The 18452-nt window shown below is 41.2% G+C and overlaps 2 protein-coding genes across 3 annotated transcripts; one reads left to right on the top strand and one right to left on the bottom strand.

Annotated features, from left to right (window-relative positions):
* Positions 1-1653: 1653 nt before the first annotated feature.
* Positions 1654-8301, bottom strand: rgs14b (regulator of G protein signaling 14b). 2 transcript variants are annotated; one of them, XM_037262195.1, is made up of 15 exons: positions 8117-8301; positions 6881-6902; positions 6596-6747; positions 6420-6512; positions 6131-6274; positions 5860-6036; positions 5670-5745; positions 5497-5594; positions 5142-5360; positions 4887-4960; positions 4454-4580; positions 3844-3925; positions 3110-3162; positions 2305-2395; positions 1654-1957 (listed from the first exon to the last, which is right to left on the bottom strand). In XM_037262195.1, the coding sequence occupies exons 1-15, from the start codon at positions 8159-8161 to the stop codon at positions 1713-1715; spliced, it is 1698 nt and encodes a 565-aa protein (XP_037118090.1). In that variant the 5' UTR covers positions 8162-8301; the 3' UTR covers positions 1654-1712. The 2 variants fall into 2 exon arrangements, with proteins under 2 accessions (XP_037118090.1, XP_037118091.1); XM_037262196.1 differs by having other exon boundaries at positions 2326-2395.
* Positions 8302-10339: 2038 nt separating this feature from the next.
* On the top strand, positions 10340-15061 carry arl3l1 (ADP ribosylation factor like GTPase 3, like 1). The gene is made up of 6 exons (XM_037262198.1): positions 10340-11543; positions 12418-12561; positions 13418-13534; positions 13651-13701; positions 14424-14609; positions 14707-15061. Exons 1-6 carry the CDS (start codon positions 11502-11504, stop codon positions 14752-14754), a joined length of 588 nt encoding a protein of 195 aa, XP_037118093.1. The 5' UTR covers positions 10340-11501; the 3' UTR covers positions 14755-15061.
* The last annotated feature ends 3391 nt before the right edge of the window (positions 15062-18452 follow it).

Genomic DNA, 18452 nt, shown 5'->3' with positions numbered 1-18452 from the left:
ATGAAAAATAGGCCAAAATAACTTACTTTGTCACGAATACGATGTGATCTGTTGAAGAAATGAACCACAGCTTCCTTCATGCCTGTCGGGCTTCCGTAGCAACTATATATATATATATATATATATATATATATATATATATATATATATATATATATATATATATATATATATATGAAAGAAAATCCACTAGCAAGGCAGTTATAAGTACAGAACATGCTTAGTATTAAAATTATTTTTTCATATATATAAACTAAAATTTTGAGATCTCAGAAATCTTGAATGCAGCGCTTGACCACAAAACAATGGTGCTTCAAGTGCAATTGTATACTATTCAGGTAGTTTCAGTGTTGCAAAACTAGTCCAGAGTACTCATTCTTAGAATTTTGGATTGTGCAACATCATGTAACATGGGCATACATATGTGTGCAGTTGGTACACGGCTCATATCTACAGCATACTGTACATATGTGCATCTCTGTACATGTGTGTTTGTATCAGTTTGGCCCTTTAAAAGGTTCCTGCAGGGCCGAGGGGGAAGAAAAGATAACGGGAGCAGACATTATTTGCTTCTGTCATGTCGGCTTATCATCAGGTCCCCCACACTGTGGTCTAGTCACACATAGATGCCAAGTGGGTGTACCTGAACACCACCCCCCCACACACACACACACACACATGCAAAAGAGGGCGCGAGTAGGAAGGATAACACCAGACAACTGGTATGTCGAACACGATCCTGTTCACTAATGTATGCATCTTGGCAAGCAGGAGGCAGATGTACATTGATGAATGGACTCCTTTGGCTTGAAATTGATTGTTAAAGGCTTGAAATTGATTGTTAAAAGCTCTATGTTGCAGTCTATTAGTCGAATAAAAGTGTAAGCGGTCCTACCAGGTGATATATGGGTCCATGTACAAATTATAGTGGTAGTTCAGTTTCATTTATTGTGTTTTGGATTGCACAGCTACATCACAGGCACTATTGGATGTGGCTGCACTGCTATGAAATAAATCCAAAGTCAAGCAAATATATTACTGCAAATTAATACCTTAAAGCTGATATGCAAAATGTAAATAGAAGAGAATAGCATTCATATTTGACAAGATTTTAATTGTTTGGACAGTCCCCCTGGGCTGCGAAACCAACTTACTGACTCCTCGCATTACAACGCTAAGTGGTGATAATAATAAGAATAATCCTGTGAATTACAAGAGTGAGATGGCAGTCAAGCAAGACTTTGTGTCATCACAGCAAACAAAACACTCTGGGAAAAGCAAACATTAGGAAAACAGGCATGCACATAGGTCCATCCATTCAAAACTAAAAACACTGCAAACTCTTGAATTAAAACAACATACAATAGTCTTAGGAAAAGCAAACATTAGGAAAACAAGCATGCACATAGGTCCATTCAAAACTAAAAACACTGCATACTCTTGACTTAAAACAACATGCAATAGTCTTCAGAAACTGCGCAGTCCCGTGGAGCTATAGTTTATAGTGAAGCACTGACATTGAGGAATACATGTCATGTGAAGTGAAATTTTATTGAAATACAAGTGAAACAATTGGAGCCAAATGCATTACTGCAAGGTACTTTCATTTTTGTTGAATCAAAATGTTTCACATAAAACACTCCTTATAAAGAAGTTTGGCCGTATGAGTGTGAAAAATGTTCTTCACAGCCCGCCTCCCCACACAGAGTCTTTTATACGGACGTTTCTCGCAAATCTTTGGGTTCCGATTCAGCTGAACCAGAGGGTGGTGAGTTCTCAGTAACCTTGCCTGAATGTGCAGTAGAAGAGTCGGTTGTGCTCAACTCTTGGGATGATGGATCCTCCTGATCTGGGGGCAGTTGCAGGAAGAGAGGAACCTCGAGGTGTTCTTTGGTGAGAAGACCTCGCTGGTCGTCGACCCTGCTGCAGTGGGCCCTGGTCAGCATTTCCAGGAGCTCTAACATTAAGAACAGAAAATGGGTGTAAAAATGAGGCCGACTCGGAGTAAATTGAGGCTATCCAGCACACCAAACGATTGTGTCGTAAACAACAAGAAGTTTTCCATTTCAGCCTCTTATAAATCAGGGGTGCATTTTTACAATTAGCATCGAGAGTATTAAAGATAAAGAAGCGGGGAAATATAACAGGTGCATGTGCCAGTCACCAGGTGCTGTGCAGCATGGCGCATACCCATTTCTCCGATGGAATAAAGAGCTATCTTCCTTTGAATGGGTGCAGATTGACAGTGTACACCCCTGCTTTTAATCACCTCAGCCTTCCTCCATTACACCTAAAAATTCCTACCATCCATGTCGGGGTTCTTACTGGGCTTTGGTGAGGTCTTTTCTTTGTCGGTGTGGAGGGACAATCGGGTCTCCGGACCACCTGATCCGGCCTAGATCCGAGACAAAGAACACACATTTTGTCATTGCAAAAGCTGCTGGCAGGTGGTTGATTGCAAATAAACGCATGTGCACAGCAGCCAACAACTCCCATATCAACCATTCAGAAGTTTTGCTGTTGTGAAGGTACAAAAACTGCGTTGCGCTGGTGTTTTAGTAGCTCCTTAAACTAGTGTGGTGAACAGATGCATATTCACGGTTCCGCATTTGCGAATTTGTCCGTTTGACGATTGGGATGCTACACTCATCTGTTGAAAAACTCACCTGTTCACCATTTTTGTGCTTCGGCCAAATCTATCGCTACTTCTATATAAAGATAAAATCATCGTTTTAAAATCTCAGAGGGGAAATTCAGATGTTTCAGCAGCACAACTAAAATAAAAATACCTGCTAAGAAATTATTATTTTCGATATTACACGTACAACGAAAATATTGCTTTGCCAGCAAATAAATGTAATTATGTGGTGACAAAAGCTTTATTTATTTAGGGCAACTCTTGTTAAATATGTAGACAAAAAAAGGTGATGCTTCGCGGATGTTTTTTTTTTTTTATTCATAGGCAATTAGAAACGTCTTTGGGGAGGGGGGGTCAATCACTCATAGCTCTTTCCTATTTGCGGCAGGGCTTAGTCCCAATTTCCTGCAAATAGCAAGGGAACGCTCCATCTATTGTTGCATCTAATATTGCAATCTGAAATTGTCTCACGTGTGTGGCAGCAGCAGTTCCGCTGGCTCCAGTGATGTTGCTTTGGTCTTTTCCTGCTCAAATGTAAAATTTAAGTCAGTTTCTGCTTTGAGAGAAGGAGACGACGACTTCATTAAGATGCCAAGATCAAAGTGCTGTAACCTTGAGGCACAAAAGCAGTCATTTAGGTAAGAGCATTTAGGTAACAGTATTTTGGGTTGCTTTCTTATGTAACGAATAGAAATGAGAAAGGCTTTTAGTGAAAAATGCCACGCAGTGTTTAAGTTTAGAGTTAAAGTTCAAAAGGCTAGATAGGGTTAGGTAAAATGGGTCCTCCAGCCATCTACTGTATGGTGTAGCGATCAACCATCTACTGTGCAAGTGTGAGAATTTGAGGCGGAGGTCGCTGATGTGAAGTGAAGTTAGTTCTGGGAAATCAGCAGGAGGCAAGTGGGTTGTGAACTAGCCATGGCATAGCATTCAACAAACCAAATGAAGTCAGACATTGTAGAGGGAAGCAGTGAGAGGCACAATAATCAAGAATACCAGGCTAAGAGAATGATGTCTATATCGACCTTAACACAGGAGCAAAAGCAGGGCAGGAAAGTGGATGGTGAATAGACTCTTTCAAGGGTCCATTAAAAAAATAAGTCAATGAACAGGAAGCGTAACATGTAATATCCATCATTAGCATTAGGGATAAAGTGCTTGGACAAGTACTGTCAACAATACAATACTCAAGTTTGCATTTGTACCTCTAGCTCTGTCAAGCCGTAGCTGCTTATTAGCCAGTCTGAACAAAGTCGTGTCCATGTTCACTGTCTCGTCACTCCCAACCTAAAACAACACGTACAACATTTTCAATGGTAATACATTTGTATGAAAATTAAGTGCACTGCTGCCTCGGAAGAAAGATGTGCATATGACGACAACGATTGCACTGGTCCACAGCAAAATTTTAAATCATAGATGGCTTTCAGTGTTCCTGAATGTATTTTAGACTTCAATTTAAAAAATGTTGACTTTTTTTTCAAGCACATCAGGTTTGAGATTTTTTTTACATTTTTTTTTAAGTTTAAAGCTTATGCAATACAGACGTTACAATGCAGTGTAATTTATAGCTTGGACGGTTCCGAAAATTTCACCTGTTGCTGTACCTACCCTTAATTAAAATAATACAAAATTTATTATGATTATCATTGCTATTAAAATGGATAATTGACTTGCATCTCAAAAAAAAATAAAGGAAAAAATGTTGCTCATTGCCATCATTCAAAAAAATTATCAAATGGACTAGAACTTTTCTGGACTCTTCAGAATTTTCCATCGTCAATTCGTGTGTATAGAAATGGTAAAAATACTCACAATGGTAACTAGGGCTTCGTGAGGCTTGAGACTATGTTTCTGTAACACTGTGGACAGTGCATCCTGCAGTGTCTTACTGGACTTTGCCATAATTCCACCGGTCTTGCCAGTAAGTGCATTATCCAGTCTGAAACGCACAAATCGTGTCATAAAGAAAAAGAGGCAGAACAAGCTTTCAAAATTAATCAAGCTAAGGCTCCAGTCACTAAAGAATCCACCATACACACCAGCCAGACTTCACATTGGTGGCAAAACATAACAGAAATCATTACCAAGACAGTCTCAAGCGTTACAACATGGACTTCCCTTCGAAAAGTGTGACAGCACAAATTTTGCAGTGTGTGTGTGTGTGCGTGCGTGCGTGCGTGCGAAAGCCTGCTAGGGTGAGAAAGACCAAATATAACACAGAAATGAGTCAAGAACATTGACTCACACAAACATCACCCGAAGCTCAAGCGAAACCTGCTGATCTCTCAGTACAGAGCAGTCCTGGTCCAGTGATAATGGCTGCAAGAGAAAACAGACCAAAGTGTGACTTTTGGAGGTGATAACATTCAGACTTTATTTGAATTATCAATGAAGCACGGCAAAAGGAAAAGAGTATTCATCTCATGAGGTGCTGTCAAGCAAATTTGCGATGCAAAATGCTTCTTCCTTCGAAACGACTCATGAGCTGCCACATCCTCACCTTGTCTTTGCCTTTAAGGTAGATGAAGACATCTTTCAGTGGGAAGCCTCTTTTCTCACATAGGCCAGCCAGCATCTCTCTGATGGGCCGGCCATGAGGGGTCGGAGCCAAGGAGGCACTGCCATCAGGCAGGTAGACACAGCAGTAGCCCCCCTCCAAGCCACAGCGTCCTCCAGAGATGCCAGCTTGCTCCGGAGAGCGAGGACACGATTGGCCATTCTAAAGTATTTTGGACACATTGGTTAATTTTGTAGGGATCCTTGCAATAATTTACATGTGTGTTCATCTACATGAGAAATTCATCTTTGTATGATTGAAAGCAGGAGCAGAGAAGTACATGTAAAAACACACTGACCTCTGTCAGCCTGTAGAGGGAGTCGAGCTCCGCATTACTTCTCGACTTGACAGTGTTGGGCTCTCTGTGATACAGTGAAACATTGTTGTTGGTCGCATCTGAAACCAGACAGAAGAAATAAAGTAAATGACTCACATCTAAGTCTGATTTAGCTAAAAAGTAAAAGATTGCACCTCCCCAGGATCCTCTTTTGGGTTGCGGTTTGTTGCTCTTGCCAACTGGGAAAGTGCTTTCATCTGACTGCTTGCTCTGTTTGAGACAGTAATGACCACATTACAAGGCTATTAAAACCCAAATCCCGGATCAGTTTTGCAAACCAATTCACTAACTTTTTATGAATCTTCCTTCCCTGCCCGGCGCTACCTTTTTGTCACGCAAGTTTGGGCTTCGATTGGCCACATCCTCCCAGGAGACCGTGCGGAAAGGTTCTGCGTAGAGCTGAGGTAATCGTTTGCCTTCTACGCTCGCCAAAGTGCAGTTTTGGTAGAGAGGAGAGCGCACAAAGCGTCTGTAGCTATCCATCTTCATCAACTTAAATATCTGGCTCGCACAGAGGGGCGGAAAACAAACAAACAGAAAGTGAACCCGAGTTCTCAGTGCCCCTTGCTATTGTGTCAGTGTCCTTTAGACAGACCTGTGCTTGAGCCTTGTTAAACATTTCAGGGGTGGGTTGCTCCAAGTCTTTTTCATCTTTCTTGGCCGTGTCATCGATGTTGACTGAGTGGGGAGCACTTTCAGACAAGTACGTTTCATAGATGGAGCGAGCTCTTGTCTTCAGCTACAAATACAAACATAACGTCACGTTTAGGATTGTGATGAGTGTAATTGTGTTTTGGTGTCTTTTCCACACTAGAACCAGGGGATTCCCATTTGGTTCACCACAGCAATCTCATGAACATAAAAGGGAGGAAAAAGAGTCATACCTCATCCAATGAAGTGGCTGGGATCTTCTTGAACTTTTCACACGCTTGCCAGAATAAGATGTTCTCCGCACTCACCTCGGATTTCAGAAAAGCCTGCAAGAAATAGTAAACACAGGGCAGGTTACGGCACACCCGGTGAGCGTAGAACATCAATGTGCTTATTTGTCGCATCCCACTGTAAAGTAGTTGACTCCACCGGGGTCTTCCAGCAGCTTCTCAAAGGAGACAGCCCAGCTTAGCACATTGTTAGCCGGGCAGGCCTCCCCGCCCGGGGTGCCAGGAAGGCTGTGGCTGCTGCCTGTGCTGCTCCGTGCAGACATATTCAACTCTGCACACATCAGCAAAACACACCCATTTAGCAGAGAGGATAAGCACAACAAAGAATGAGCTTGAATCAGATATGTTCACGTGTCGTGCATCGACTTGTTTCACTCTGCCATTAGCGGGCACTTCACGCTCACCTCCGTCTGACACTGCAAGGCTCTGTTAAGAGAAAGTGAAAGTTGATTTAGAAACAGAAAAAAAAAGATGACAATTCCATTATTATCCATTTCAGAAAACAAACTGGATTTACAATGATGCGGTAAGTGTTTATCTTTTGCTTTGGCTCTCAAGCTAGATTCTTTTCTAAAAGAGAAAAACATACCATTGATATGAAGACTTCAAATATAAGACATCTCAATTTCATAGTGAGATTATTTTGTTCCCTGGAACTAGCGTAACGCTAGTGGTTTTTATTTATACTGTTAAGCAATTAAGGGACTGATTTTTGTATTCCACAGGTCTTTCGCAGAGTATGATGGAATTTCACCCTAAAACCAGACTCCAGGAAGATAAGTGTGTTCAAAAACAGACCAATCTAAAATATTCGCGAATTACAGAATTGACTTTCATCATTGCCACTGATCCTCAAAATTATTTCGACCCATTTGAATGCCACCAACAATCGCCTGAGGCTTCCTCATATAATCTGCACCTGATCACTCAATTTTATTTGAGGAAGTATGTGACATTCATAATGATGTAAAATGAATAGGTTAACTTAAAAAGCTTAAAAACAGGCAGATTTAGAAGAGCAAAACCATTTACATTTTTTTGTTTCATTTAAAGCAGCAACAATCGAGTTGTACAGGAAGTGGTTGTGACACTGATGGTTGGCTCTCATTCAGCTTTTGGAGCTCAAGACGCCTTCAAGCTGAGAACAAACCTAAAAATACTTGATTCTCAGTGACATCTTTTCGGGACGCCAACAGATACAAATTCCTGAAAACCTCAGCATGTCCTACATAAGTCCAGTGAAGCACTTTTTTTTTTTTTTTTTTTTTTTTTTTTTTAAACGGACCACTGATAAAGTGCACATTTTAAAAGAGCCAAAAACGGAACAAATTTTCTTGCAAAAGCCTGTAGTGCCAATGACAGAAACAATTGCATCACAAAATGAAAAGCGTCAACGGCCCATTTCTATATGGAACATGTCATTCCCCTTACAAAAGTACACCATCAGGCATGATCACACACAGCCTACACACGACAGATCGGCAAATAGGCCTTGTGTGGTTTCTCGCTGTTCATTTTTAGGAGCAATAGAAACTGCGCAACACACACACACACACACACACACACACACACACAGACACACACAACTCTACTCACTGCATAAAAAAATTAAAAAAATGTTCGTAGCCAGTATAACTCACCATGTGGCCAACAGGAATCCCTCGAGAATTAAAAATTTTTGCCATGGTAACCAAGACAATACACTTGGATGTCCAAGTATAATATGATGCCCACACTGCCTCAAAACACAATGAAAGTATTCACCCAAAAAGCCAAAACCTCTTCACTTGGGTTCCCCTGGCCACTTCCTGCCTGAAGTCTTACCATAGCAACAGGCCACAAAAGAGGAAGTAAAGTTACTATGATCACATCACACTGTTCTCAAGCAACATCTTGACAAACCAAAAAAAATGCAAAGTGTGTTTCTAATGAACAGTGGACACGCTTGAAGAAACCAAATCCACCACAAAAAAATAACCTATCCTCTATTTGCTATTAATCTTGGAATCTTTTAAAAATGTTTGCTCCTGCAAAAACCCATTAATTACTTTGGTGCTATCTGATGGAATGTTGGTGTTATTGTTTGGTTGAATTCATTGATAGTGGGGTTTTTTTCTTCATGTGTTTGAGCTGTCCTCTTTCATTGGGGGAAATTCACTCCCTGCACAGTCAAAGTAAAATTCAAAGTATGTTCCGGTTTCTCTCCTGATGGATGTAGTCTCCATTGCTGTTGCGATTGCCGAACAGTAACGTGTAAAAACTTTGAATTTACCTTTTCACTGTCCATTTCGGTTACGACAGCTCGCCATTTGTCATAGCTTCTTGTTTGTTTGTGTGTCATCACCTTGGCCAGGCGGGAGAAGCGATGATAAAGACCCTTGAAGGCAACCATGCTTCGTCTGAGTCGAAACCAAACAGAAGTGAAAGGTCGTAAGACAGGTTTTGATTCTCCTGATTGGCGCCAATCACACCTGACCTGCACACTAGGGTCGCTGTTGCAGCAGGTGCGCTGGGAGGATAGTTTGATTGGCGGTGGCTAGTTAATTGCTAGTTAGCTGCCAAATATAACTACAAAAGCTTGGTTAACAAAACTGTTGGTTAAAGTGTTATTTTTACATTGTCTGGGTTCCTAAATGCCTCTTTTAGAAATTTCATCTGGGTCATTCTTTGTTTCTGAATTGTTTCTCAATGCATATTAAAAGCAACCTAGCATAGGCAGTTTTGAGATTAAAAGAAGCTTTAGAAGGGGACAAAATATTGTGTTCAAGGGTTGTAATAGGTTTTTAAAATACAAAAACCAAAAGGCAGAACATTAACATCAAGTTATAATGTGTGATTTAAAAAATGTTTATAATTTAAACTTATTCCAGATATCTTGATTGTCTGAGACAGAACTGTAGCTTGAGGGCTGGTACATTCAAAACTATTGCTTGTGTGCCCTTTTATATCCTGAAAACACGCATTTTCCTTGAAAGATGCAAACATTGAAGATACAGTATATTAAATATAGGCGTCTCCATATGGCACCTTGGACAATTCCTGTGGCAGTTATGAGTCTTTGTCACTTGGTGTCACTGTTAAGCAGCAATCTGGGAAGAAAAAGTCTTTGCCACTTGGTGTCACTGTTAAGCAGTAAGAGGATTGGATCTATCTGGAAAAAAAAGGGAGCAGTAGAGATTTGAACCACGAACCTGATATCTGGAAAGGAAGTAAAAGATCAGAAGCTGGCGAGTTAAGTAGTAGTATTATCCTGCACAGTCAAAAAAGAAAGACAAAAGCTCTAATCAGCGCAACTTGTCCAGAGTAGGGTATAAAGTGATGATAATGTAGTTTCCATTATGCACAGGTTGCCATCTGTCTCTCGTCTTTGTGCAAGACAAAGCTATCTAGCATCTGGCTTCTAATACATAATTTAAGCAATTTAGACACAAAAACACTATTGATCTGACCATAATTGAAAGCACATATGACAAATCACATTAATTTAAATAAATGACACCCCTCCTTTGGCCTTTTTATGTGCTGATGCATTCAAGCAAAGGGAAGGAGGCACGGGGCAAGTCATGTTGGTCTGATGTTTGATTCGGATCTGACTTTCAGCAGTCATATCAAATCAATCACTAAAACAAACAATTACCTGCTCAAAAACAATTCCAGATTGAAGAGTCACATTCTCCAAGCAAACCAGAAAATACTTATCCTTGCTTTTATCTCCAGTAGACTTAAATATTGTAATGGTCTTGTGACTGGACTCCCTCCTAAGAGCATCAAAAAGGCAGGTGCAGCTCATTCAGATTGCTGCAAATCAGGTTCTGACTGAAACAAAGAGATCAGAACATATTACTCCAGTCATAAAGGCTTAACTCTCTGTCAGCTGTGGAATAGGATTTAAAGTTGTGCTACTAGTCCATGAATCACAGAACGGTTTACGTTCTGCAATACTAATGGAATATACCCCATTACGACCCGGGTCAATTACTGGAGTCCAGTGTTCCAGAACATGGGCCGACTCTCCAGAGTCACCTGAGATAGTCTATCTTTCACCTATGAGCCGAATGAGGAGAAGTAGAAAATGGATGGATGTATTTTTATCAGGATTGAGTCATTCCTAAGCACCATATCCAATTTTAATCGCACAGGTGCTGATATTGCAAATTAAAGGAAAAATATTTGTAAGTACCTAGCTCAGGTATTAGTAAATGCTTTCAGGAGCATTTCCACAGCACAGCTATTGTGTAACACAGCATTGGCCACACCCACTGAGCAGAACGCTCGTACAGTTGAGCAAAAGAGCCTTGAAATGTTTTAATCCAGACACAGAACAGGCAAGCTGGGACTAATCCTACTGAATGCTCTGCTCACCAGGACGCTCCCTAACAGACACAGAACAGCTTTAGACAGGCAGCTGTGGAACAGATACACCATATGATGACACTATCAGTTCCTCTACCGGAGAGTATTGGATGTCGGGATGGGTTATGAGTCGAAGCGTCTGCTCAGGAATAAATTCAGTGATATAATCCTTTTGAGGTTTGAAAGTGTTAAACTCCATGCATACTGTCAATCCTCATCTTTGCTTTTCTGCATTAGCAGCATTCTGCTCTTAGCCATATGGCAGACTGTCCCAACTCTATGAGCATGTGTGTGCTGGGTTCCTCTTGTAGCAGGTGGCTAAGGAGATAATCCAGGTAAAGCCACTGCGAAGTGAGGAAGGGGGTGGGTGGATGGATAGAGTGAGTGGCCTTTGTATGGACTCCGAGGGCTAATTCTGGCCTCCTAATTCCGCTCCCGTTCGCCCTCCCCCTCTTCCTGTTTGCCATCTTCACACTGATGGTTTGGTGCACTCCATGACCAGGTAGACACAAACATCACGCAGGTTCTTAACAAGCTCTCTGAGCAGGAAGAGGGTGAAAAAAAAGAGGCTGCGTGTATCATTGTGGCGAGTTAACCTGTCACACGCATGAGTGAGCCCAATTGGAGAATGTAGCATCGGCCTTCTCGACAAGCTCAAGGATACGCGCTACCATGGGAGAAGCTCAGAAGGATAGTGGAGTGATCCAACCACAGGTTAGCCAACATTTTTTAACTTCTTCAGATTGTATTTGATGAAGTTGATTTTGCTACATTTCTTGAATCAGCATATAGTTGTAATGCTTCGATTATTTTATGGGACAGAATGTGAAAAAAGATCAGGATTGTACTTTGACTGCCTCCTCTCATAAAATTTGACATCCTCTTTATCGTAAATTGAAGCAACAGTGCCTCATTTTTAGGAGCACAACAATCTGTATTCATTTTGCAGCACTTGGATTTCGGCTAATCACGTTACATGAATGGAGAGGCTATTCTAACTATGCCTCAGATTACATCTTACAAAACAGGGCTCAGATGATGTGTGTGTGAGGTCTGTGTCAGGGGAGCTTTGACTTCAAATCATAAAGTGGTGGTTTAGATTCTGCAGGTGTGAGGCTTGATTGGGCATATTTTAGTAGTGGTCATTTTAACTGAGACTTTCATTTCTTTATGGGGGGGTTTCCACAGTCCCATTTTACTTAAAAAGAATCTCACGACACCCCACCAAACAAAAATGTCACAAAAAGTAGGAATAGTGAATTTACTTACTCATTTTGTTACTCATTGTGAAATCTGGGGCTGACTCAAAGTTCATATACTAATTATACAAAGCAGATACAAGAGGATTCAACTGTTCTGCCTTTTACTATCCGTCACGACATACACATGCTTTTGTAATTGACATTGACATTAATTGACATTGTGTAACAAGGCTCCCTGATTGGAAATGACGTATGTTCATTTTTAAGCTGACTTGTGCAGTAGCTGCAGAAAAATAAATCAAACCTCTTCATTTGTTTCAGTATTTAACTTGCCATACACAGAAAATACATTGAACATCTGAAAGCCCTCCCTCGTATTTGTGCAGGGCTTACTCTCCGTCATTGAGAAATTAAAGGGAAGCAGCGAGCAGGAAGTGCGAATAGTTCTTCTGGGCTTGGACAATGCCGGCAAGACCACGCTGCTCAAGAGCCTTGCCTCTGAGGATGTCAACACCATCACACCTACACAGGTGAGGTGACACAAATGACCTCCAGGAGTTAGGACACAATATGAAAGCCATAAGTGGACACGATTATATGTGGTCTTACATAGATGTGATTCAGGACTGAAACATTGCTATCAAAGATCATTGAAGGAAAACTGACATACACTATAGCTAGAAAAATTTAAAGTCAATATATTCATCAGGTACCAAGCTAATCACTTGTGTACGTGATTCGTATGGGTTGAAGCTAACATGACCAACTCAGCCTAATCTGCCATGGTGAGTAATCGCAGTATGGCAATATGCATAGAAGCACCACAGGTAACTCAACCACGTTATTAAAGGGGGAAGTCAACTTCCAAACTTTCTTCGTAATAATATGTTCTGTGCAGCCTAACTAGTCAAAACACAGTGTTCTGATCATTTTTTCATTTGCGGAATATGAATGAAACAGGATAAATCCTTTTTTTTTTATCCATCTCAGGGGGCAGCCATTTTGTCACTTGCTGTCGATTGAAAATGACATCACATTTAAAAATGTGTAGGAGTTAGTTCAGACGTAAGAAGATATTGTTGTACACGTGTACTAAAACACTTGCTAGTTATTAAATTTTATTGTACTCTGAAGGAAATTGTATTCAGTGCCAAAAATAGCAGTAGCTAACACACGAGGTTTAAAAAGCAGGTAAAGGGCAAAATCTAAAAGATGCAATTGTAAAACTGTCTTTCCCAGTTCTGCACTGAGGTATCGACTGCAGGATCTAATTTGGTGGAGACACCTGGATCAGTCCACTCTCACACTCAAAGTGCAGTCCATATTGAGCGTAAACTATATTTATCATCAATATCATCTTAACTGCAGCATTGTGTTTTTTATCAGGGCTTCAATATTAAGAGCGTTGCCTCTCACGGCATGAAACTCAACGTATGGGATATTGGAGGGCAAAGGAAAATCAGAACTTTCTGGAAAAAGTACCTAGAGAACACAGATCTGTTGGTAAGTGAACTCAAAAAGTCAAATAAAATGTACTTTACGCTTGTGATAATGACAAGCCTCTGTCTGAAGCCAACATGCAAATACATAAATGAGAAGAACAAAAATCTTTCTTTCAGATTTACGTTATCGACAGTGCGGACAAAAAGCGATTTGAAGAAACTGGACTGGTGAGTGATTCTGAAAAAAAAAGGTTATTCTCGCTAAACAATCCAAATATTGCCACAAACATCTCACCCTGTCTCTACTTCTTTTAATAAATCACATTACATAGTTAAGTTGCTGAGCACGCAATTTAGTTAGGTGTACTTGGCATCTAATTATTACTATTTTAAATACTTTTAAACAAGATCACAGTAAATGGGCACTCCTTTGACCATGGAGGGTCTAGAATTTTAATTTCTCTACTCACCACTAGCCACTTCATTTGATATTCGACTACAATAATGAGATCCATTAGCTCCAATACCTGTCATGCTCATGAGAAAATCTCTCAGTATGATCCACTACAAATTAACAAAATTAATTTTTCTATCTGGAAATCTGGAACTGTAATGTGCTATAATCTTATATCAGTGATCCTAATGAGAAAGCATTTGTAGACTTTGAAAGGTGCTACATTTCTATAGGCTTATCGGGAATATATGTGAGCGATATGAAAATAAATTGAATATCTGTAAGACTGCAGGCTAGTCAATAACAGGGGACCCAAATGTGGTTGAATAAAAACCTACCTTGTTGAATTATCATATTTAAAGAGATGCAGTGGGAAAATTCACTTACAACAGCAAAAGACAGTACAGTAAATTTAAATAGCATGACAACTCAATGAAAAAGAAGTATTAACAAACACAAACACACACACCTGCTTTGACTCCTTATTTGCCCGCAGGAGTTATCTGAGCTGATAGACGAGGAGAACCTAAAGGGCGTTCCGGTGCTCATCTTTGCCAATAAGCAAGATTTGGCCACAGCATCGCCGGCCAGCGAGATCGCCGAGGGACTCAACCTTCATACGTACAGAGACCGCGAGTGGCAGATTCAGGCCTGCTCAGCCGTGTCTGGGGAAGGAGTTCAGGTCAGCTGGAAACATTGACTTTTGTATTTTCCTGTCTCGCGACGCTTTACAAAAGTGCTTCGGAAAGACTGCTAACTGCTATCTTATTATCCAACAGGATGGCATGAACTGGATTTGCAACAACATCATGAATAAGAAGAAGTGAGCCCTAACAACATGGAGAAGGCAACTAGCATCATGTCCAAACACGCGCATCCACACAATACAGATGTGAATAATTTCTTTTTGAAATCTGTCATGCTATTAATATTTAGGCAACGATAAGTTAATTAGGCTTCCATTGTGTTCCTGTCCATCATACCTCAGATCCTTGTCTGGTGATCCTATGAAAACTATGCAAACTTAGCTTAACTGTGTTAGAACTGTTGCCATCTCTACCATTCAAACAGTAGTTTGTTGTGTGTGTAGAGTGTATTTTGACATTTTTGACAATAAAATGTTCGGTGATCTTTTACTTTTCCAGTTTTCATTTCTTTTCAGGCCCCTATATCGCTTCCCCACACGGGTCATGGAAGAGCTTCAGCCCAGCTGACTTTGGCCAATCACAGGGCACATACAGACAATTATCCATTCACACACATTCTCACTTATAGACAACTTTAATCTAAGACGCATGTTTTTGGAATGTGTGAGGAAGTTGAAGAACCCCGGAGAAAGCACATGCAAATATGGAAGGAACATGCAGATTGCACACAGAAAGACCAGAGTAGTGTGTGTGAAAGGTAATGAATGATAAAAATAAATAAATGATGCCCCTCACAACCCCTCATAGCAACCCCTGGCAGGCATGAATAAATGGAAGGATTATTCTCCCTCAATTTAATTGTTGAAATGTGCAGGGCAATCCGCAGAGACCCCCTCCCTCAGTCTTCACTTGTATGTCCTTGTACAAATGTGTCCAGAGGCTCGTGCAACTGTTTTTTTCCACCTTACCATACATTGTATTTGAGTTTGACCCTGGTGGAGGCTGACACTTCCATTTGGCCGTCATAGCCCTGATTTAATGGATCTTTTGTTTCTATTATGTGTAGATGTAATTAGACGTCTGAAAGCACTTCAACGCCGCATCACGCTTTGTTGGCTTGTCTCCCACATGAAGTGATTGCTTCTTTCTTGATATATGGGGCTGGCTTTTTGTCAGAAATTTTGACACAGTATACTTGTGTGTGGTGAAATTCTCCATGGCAACACCAAGAAGAAGCAATGCTCGTGGGCGGCATTATCCGTTGAAGCTCTGCAGGAGGTGGAGGGAACCATTTGGAGCGTGAAAGCACACTGGATTCTCGACGAGTGCTTCTTCAACCAACAGGTGGCAATACAGTGTCACAAGTCAAATACGGTGGGGGACAAGTTGTCTGCTTCACAGTCGAGACGAGAGGTTTTGCTGTTTGAATTTCATCTACAGTTTGCATGTTGCCCCCTTGTGCTTATGAGAATTCTCTCCCCCTACATATTCCATTCATGAAAGACATTAAATGATATCTCCTCTCGCACAGTCGTAGCCGATAGGCTACAGCTCTCCCTAATGAGGCTAAGCCATCCAAGAAAATGGATGGATGGCTAAAACACCCCGAAGATGTGATGTCACATTGTCAATATGAGTTTCCATGGCAACCCTCCTTGTTATTTTCCAACCACCATCTCCCTCCCCTCTTTCCCTTTATACATCTGTCACTTAATCGTAGCTGCACTCCACAAAAGAAGACATCCTGACAGACTGGATCAAAACACACTCACACTCTGGTAAGAACAAAAGAATTCTGTGCCCTTTTGCTTTTAAATATACATATGAATGTGCTTTGTTTTTATGTTGAATGTCAGTGCTCAACAGGCAATTTTATTTTTCCTGTAGGGCTCCAATTATGGCACAAGTCACCCATCCAATGCCCACAGTAACTGCACCAGGCAGTCTCAACAGCACACGGATGACATTTCACCCCCAGACCGCAGCTAGGCAGTTTCCATGGGAAGAGGGGCACATGCAAGCGCACGTTGTGGTGATCGTGGTGATATTTTGCGGCGTCTGCCTCCTGCTCCTCCTGGCGTTCTTCTACGCTTTCTGGTTCCACTGCTCCATCACCTCGACGCCAACGGACTCCCACAGCAGCGTCAGGAGCGGCCAAGATCGAGAGGACGCCACCTTTAAGTGCACCTCGACTGAAGGCCTGTCAGTTGGGAATCACATCTGACTGGCATAACGTCATTGCGTTTAATGTCATCTACATGATATACCACACATGATTATTTCAAACGCTAAACTCAGACGCCTATGACTGCTTGGTATCACTGGAAAGATCAAATAAAAAAAAAGTCATTTTTCAAATGAAGGTCCTTTGAAATCTTTTTGCACAGCTGTTAACTAAGCTGTTATATAAACCTTTTACAGGGTGAATTGAATTGAAAAATTATTGAGTGAGAAAATGTTTTTGGTCCCAGAATTTCTCAATTGTATTTATATTATATTGTTAAGGCTTATATTTTGTTTACATTATGGTGGGTTGCATTGTGCTAGCTTACATATTGTTATGTAATCACATTGTGCAACGTAACACAGCATATGACGTGTAGTGTTACACGTTATCTTACAGTATGTCGCATTCAGGACAAAGTATTAAGCAACATTGCAGCGTTGCACATTACGGAATATTGTTATGCTACATTGCGGTACACTACATTTTGTTGCTCTATGTTAGGTTTTGCTACACGGCATTGCGCCATATTGCGTAGCTCTGCATCATTTTGCACTGGCATAGTGCCACCTTACACTGTACTGTTACACAACTCTGTGTTGCATTACACCATGTTGTGGTGCACTACATTGTGTTAAACTACCTTGCATTATGCTACTTTGCTGTACACTACTAAGTGTTACACCACTTTTGCTCTATTTTGCTCTATTTTGCTACACTGTATCATGTCTTGTTACGCTACAGTTACTGTACACTGTATTGCTCTATGTAGCATTGTGCTACCTTGTACTAAGCTACTTTGGATAAGCAACTTTGCATTACACCACATTCTATTGCATGTGTTATATTGTGTTACACTATATTACCAGGTTGCCTTACACTAGATTGTATGTGTGTGTACGGTGGGGCACTGGTTAGCACGTCCGTCTCACAATTCAGAGGGTGCGGATTCGATTCCACCTCCGGCCCTCCTTGTGTGGAGTTTGCATGTTCTCCCCGTGCCTGCGTGGGTTTTCTCCAGGCACTTCGGTTTCCTCCCACATCCCAAAAACATGCATGGTAGGGTTATTGAGCACTCCAAATTGCCCTTAGGTGTGAGTGCGAGTGCGAGTGCGGCTGGTTGTTCTTCTCTGTGCGCCCTGTGACTAGCTGGCAACCAGTTCAGGGTGTCCCCCACCTACTGCCCGATGACTGCTGGGATAGGCTCCAGCACGCCTGCGACCCCCATGGGGATAAGCGGTACAGAGGATGGATGGATGGATGGATGGATGGATGGATGGATGGATGGATGGAGATAAGGAGATGCTTGTTCATCATTTGAATGTGTGCAGATACAACACGGCCAAGGTGTGTGCCAGCTGCAGAATGAAAATGCAAGAGGCTTGAATTTCGCGTGTGTGTGTGCGTGTGTGTGTGTGCACGTGCGTGCGTGCGTGTATATATGTACTATGTATATGTACATATACTTTACATGATGTCACATCATAGCTGAGTGGTATAATAAATAGTAGCGGACAAACAGGTCAGGTCTGTACACTTCTTGCCAACTTGCTTAATTTCTTCTGAGCTGACAAGCTTGTTACTGAAACTTTCTGAAAGGAAAAAGCCATTTGATTGTCAGATCTAACTAGTAGTAGCTATAGCGTGCAAGACT

Source organism: Syngnathus acus, chromosome 10 (genome assembly GCF_901709675.1).
Source record: "Syngnathus acus chromosome 10, fSynAcu1.2, whole genome shotgun sequence".
In the NCBI taxonomy this organism is placed as follows: Eukaryota; Metazoa; Chordata; class Actinopteri; order Syngnathiformes; family Syngnathidae; genus Syngnathus; species Syngnathus acus.
This window is presented reverse-complemented; position numbering and strand designations above follow the sequence as displayed.

What these genes read in the sequence shown, in the direction of transcription:
- rgs14b (XM_037262195.1), bottom strand. Translation starts at nt 8,161, where the DNA reads ATGGCAAAAATTTTTAATTCTCGAGGGATTCCTGTTGGCCACATG. An exon ending in GTGGAGTCAACTACTTTACA is followed by an intron (nt 6,513 to 6,595) that starts GTGGGATGCGAC and finishes TATTTCTTGCAG; the next exon opens with GCTTTTCTGAAATCCGAGGT. An exon ending in CAAAAGAGGATCCTGGGGAG is followed by an intron (nt 5,595 to 5,669) that starts GTGCAATCTTTT and finishes GTCTGGTTTCAG; the next exon opens with ATGCGACCAACAACAATGTT.
- arl3l1 (XM_037262198.1), top strand. Translation starts at nt 11,502, where the DNA reads ATGGGAGAAGCTCAGAAGGATAGTGGAGTGATCCAACCACAG. An exon ending in GTGGAGTGATCCAACCACAG is followed by an intron (nt 11,544 to 12,417) that starts GTTAGCCAACAT and finishes GTATTTGTGCAG; the next exon opens with GGCTTACTCTCCGTCATTGA. An exon ending in GATTTGAAGAAACTGGACTG is followed by an intron (nt 13,702 to 14,423) that starts GTGAGTGATTCT and finishes ATTTGCCCGCAG; the next exon opens with GAGTTATCTGAGCTGATAGA.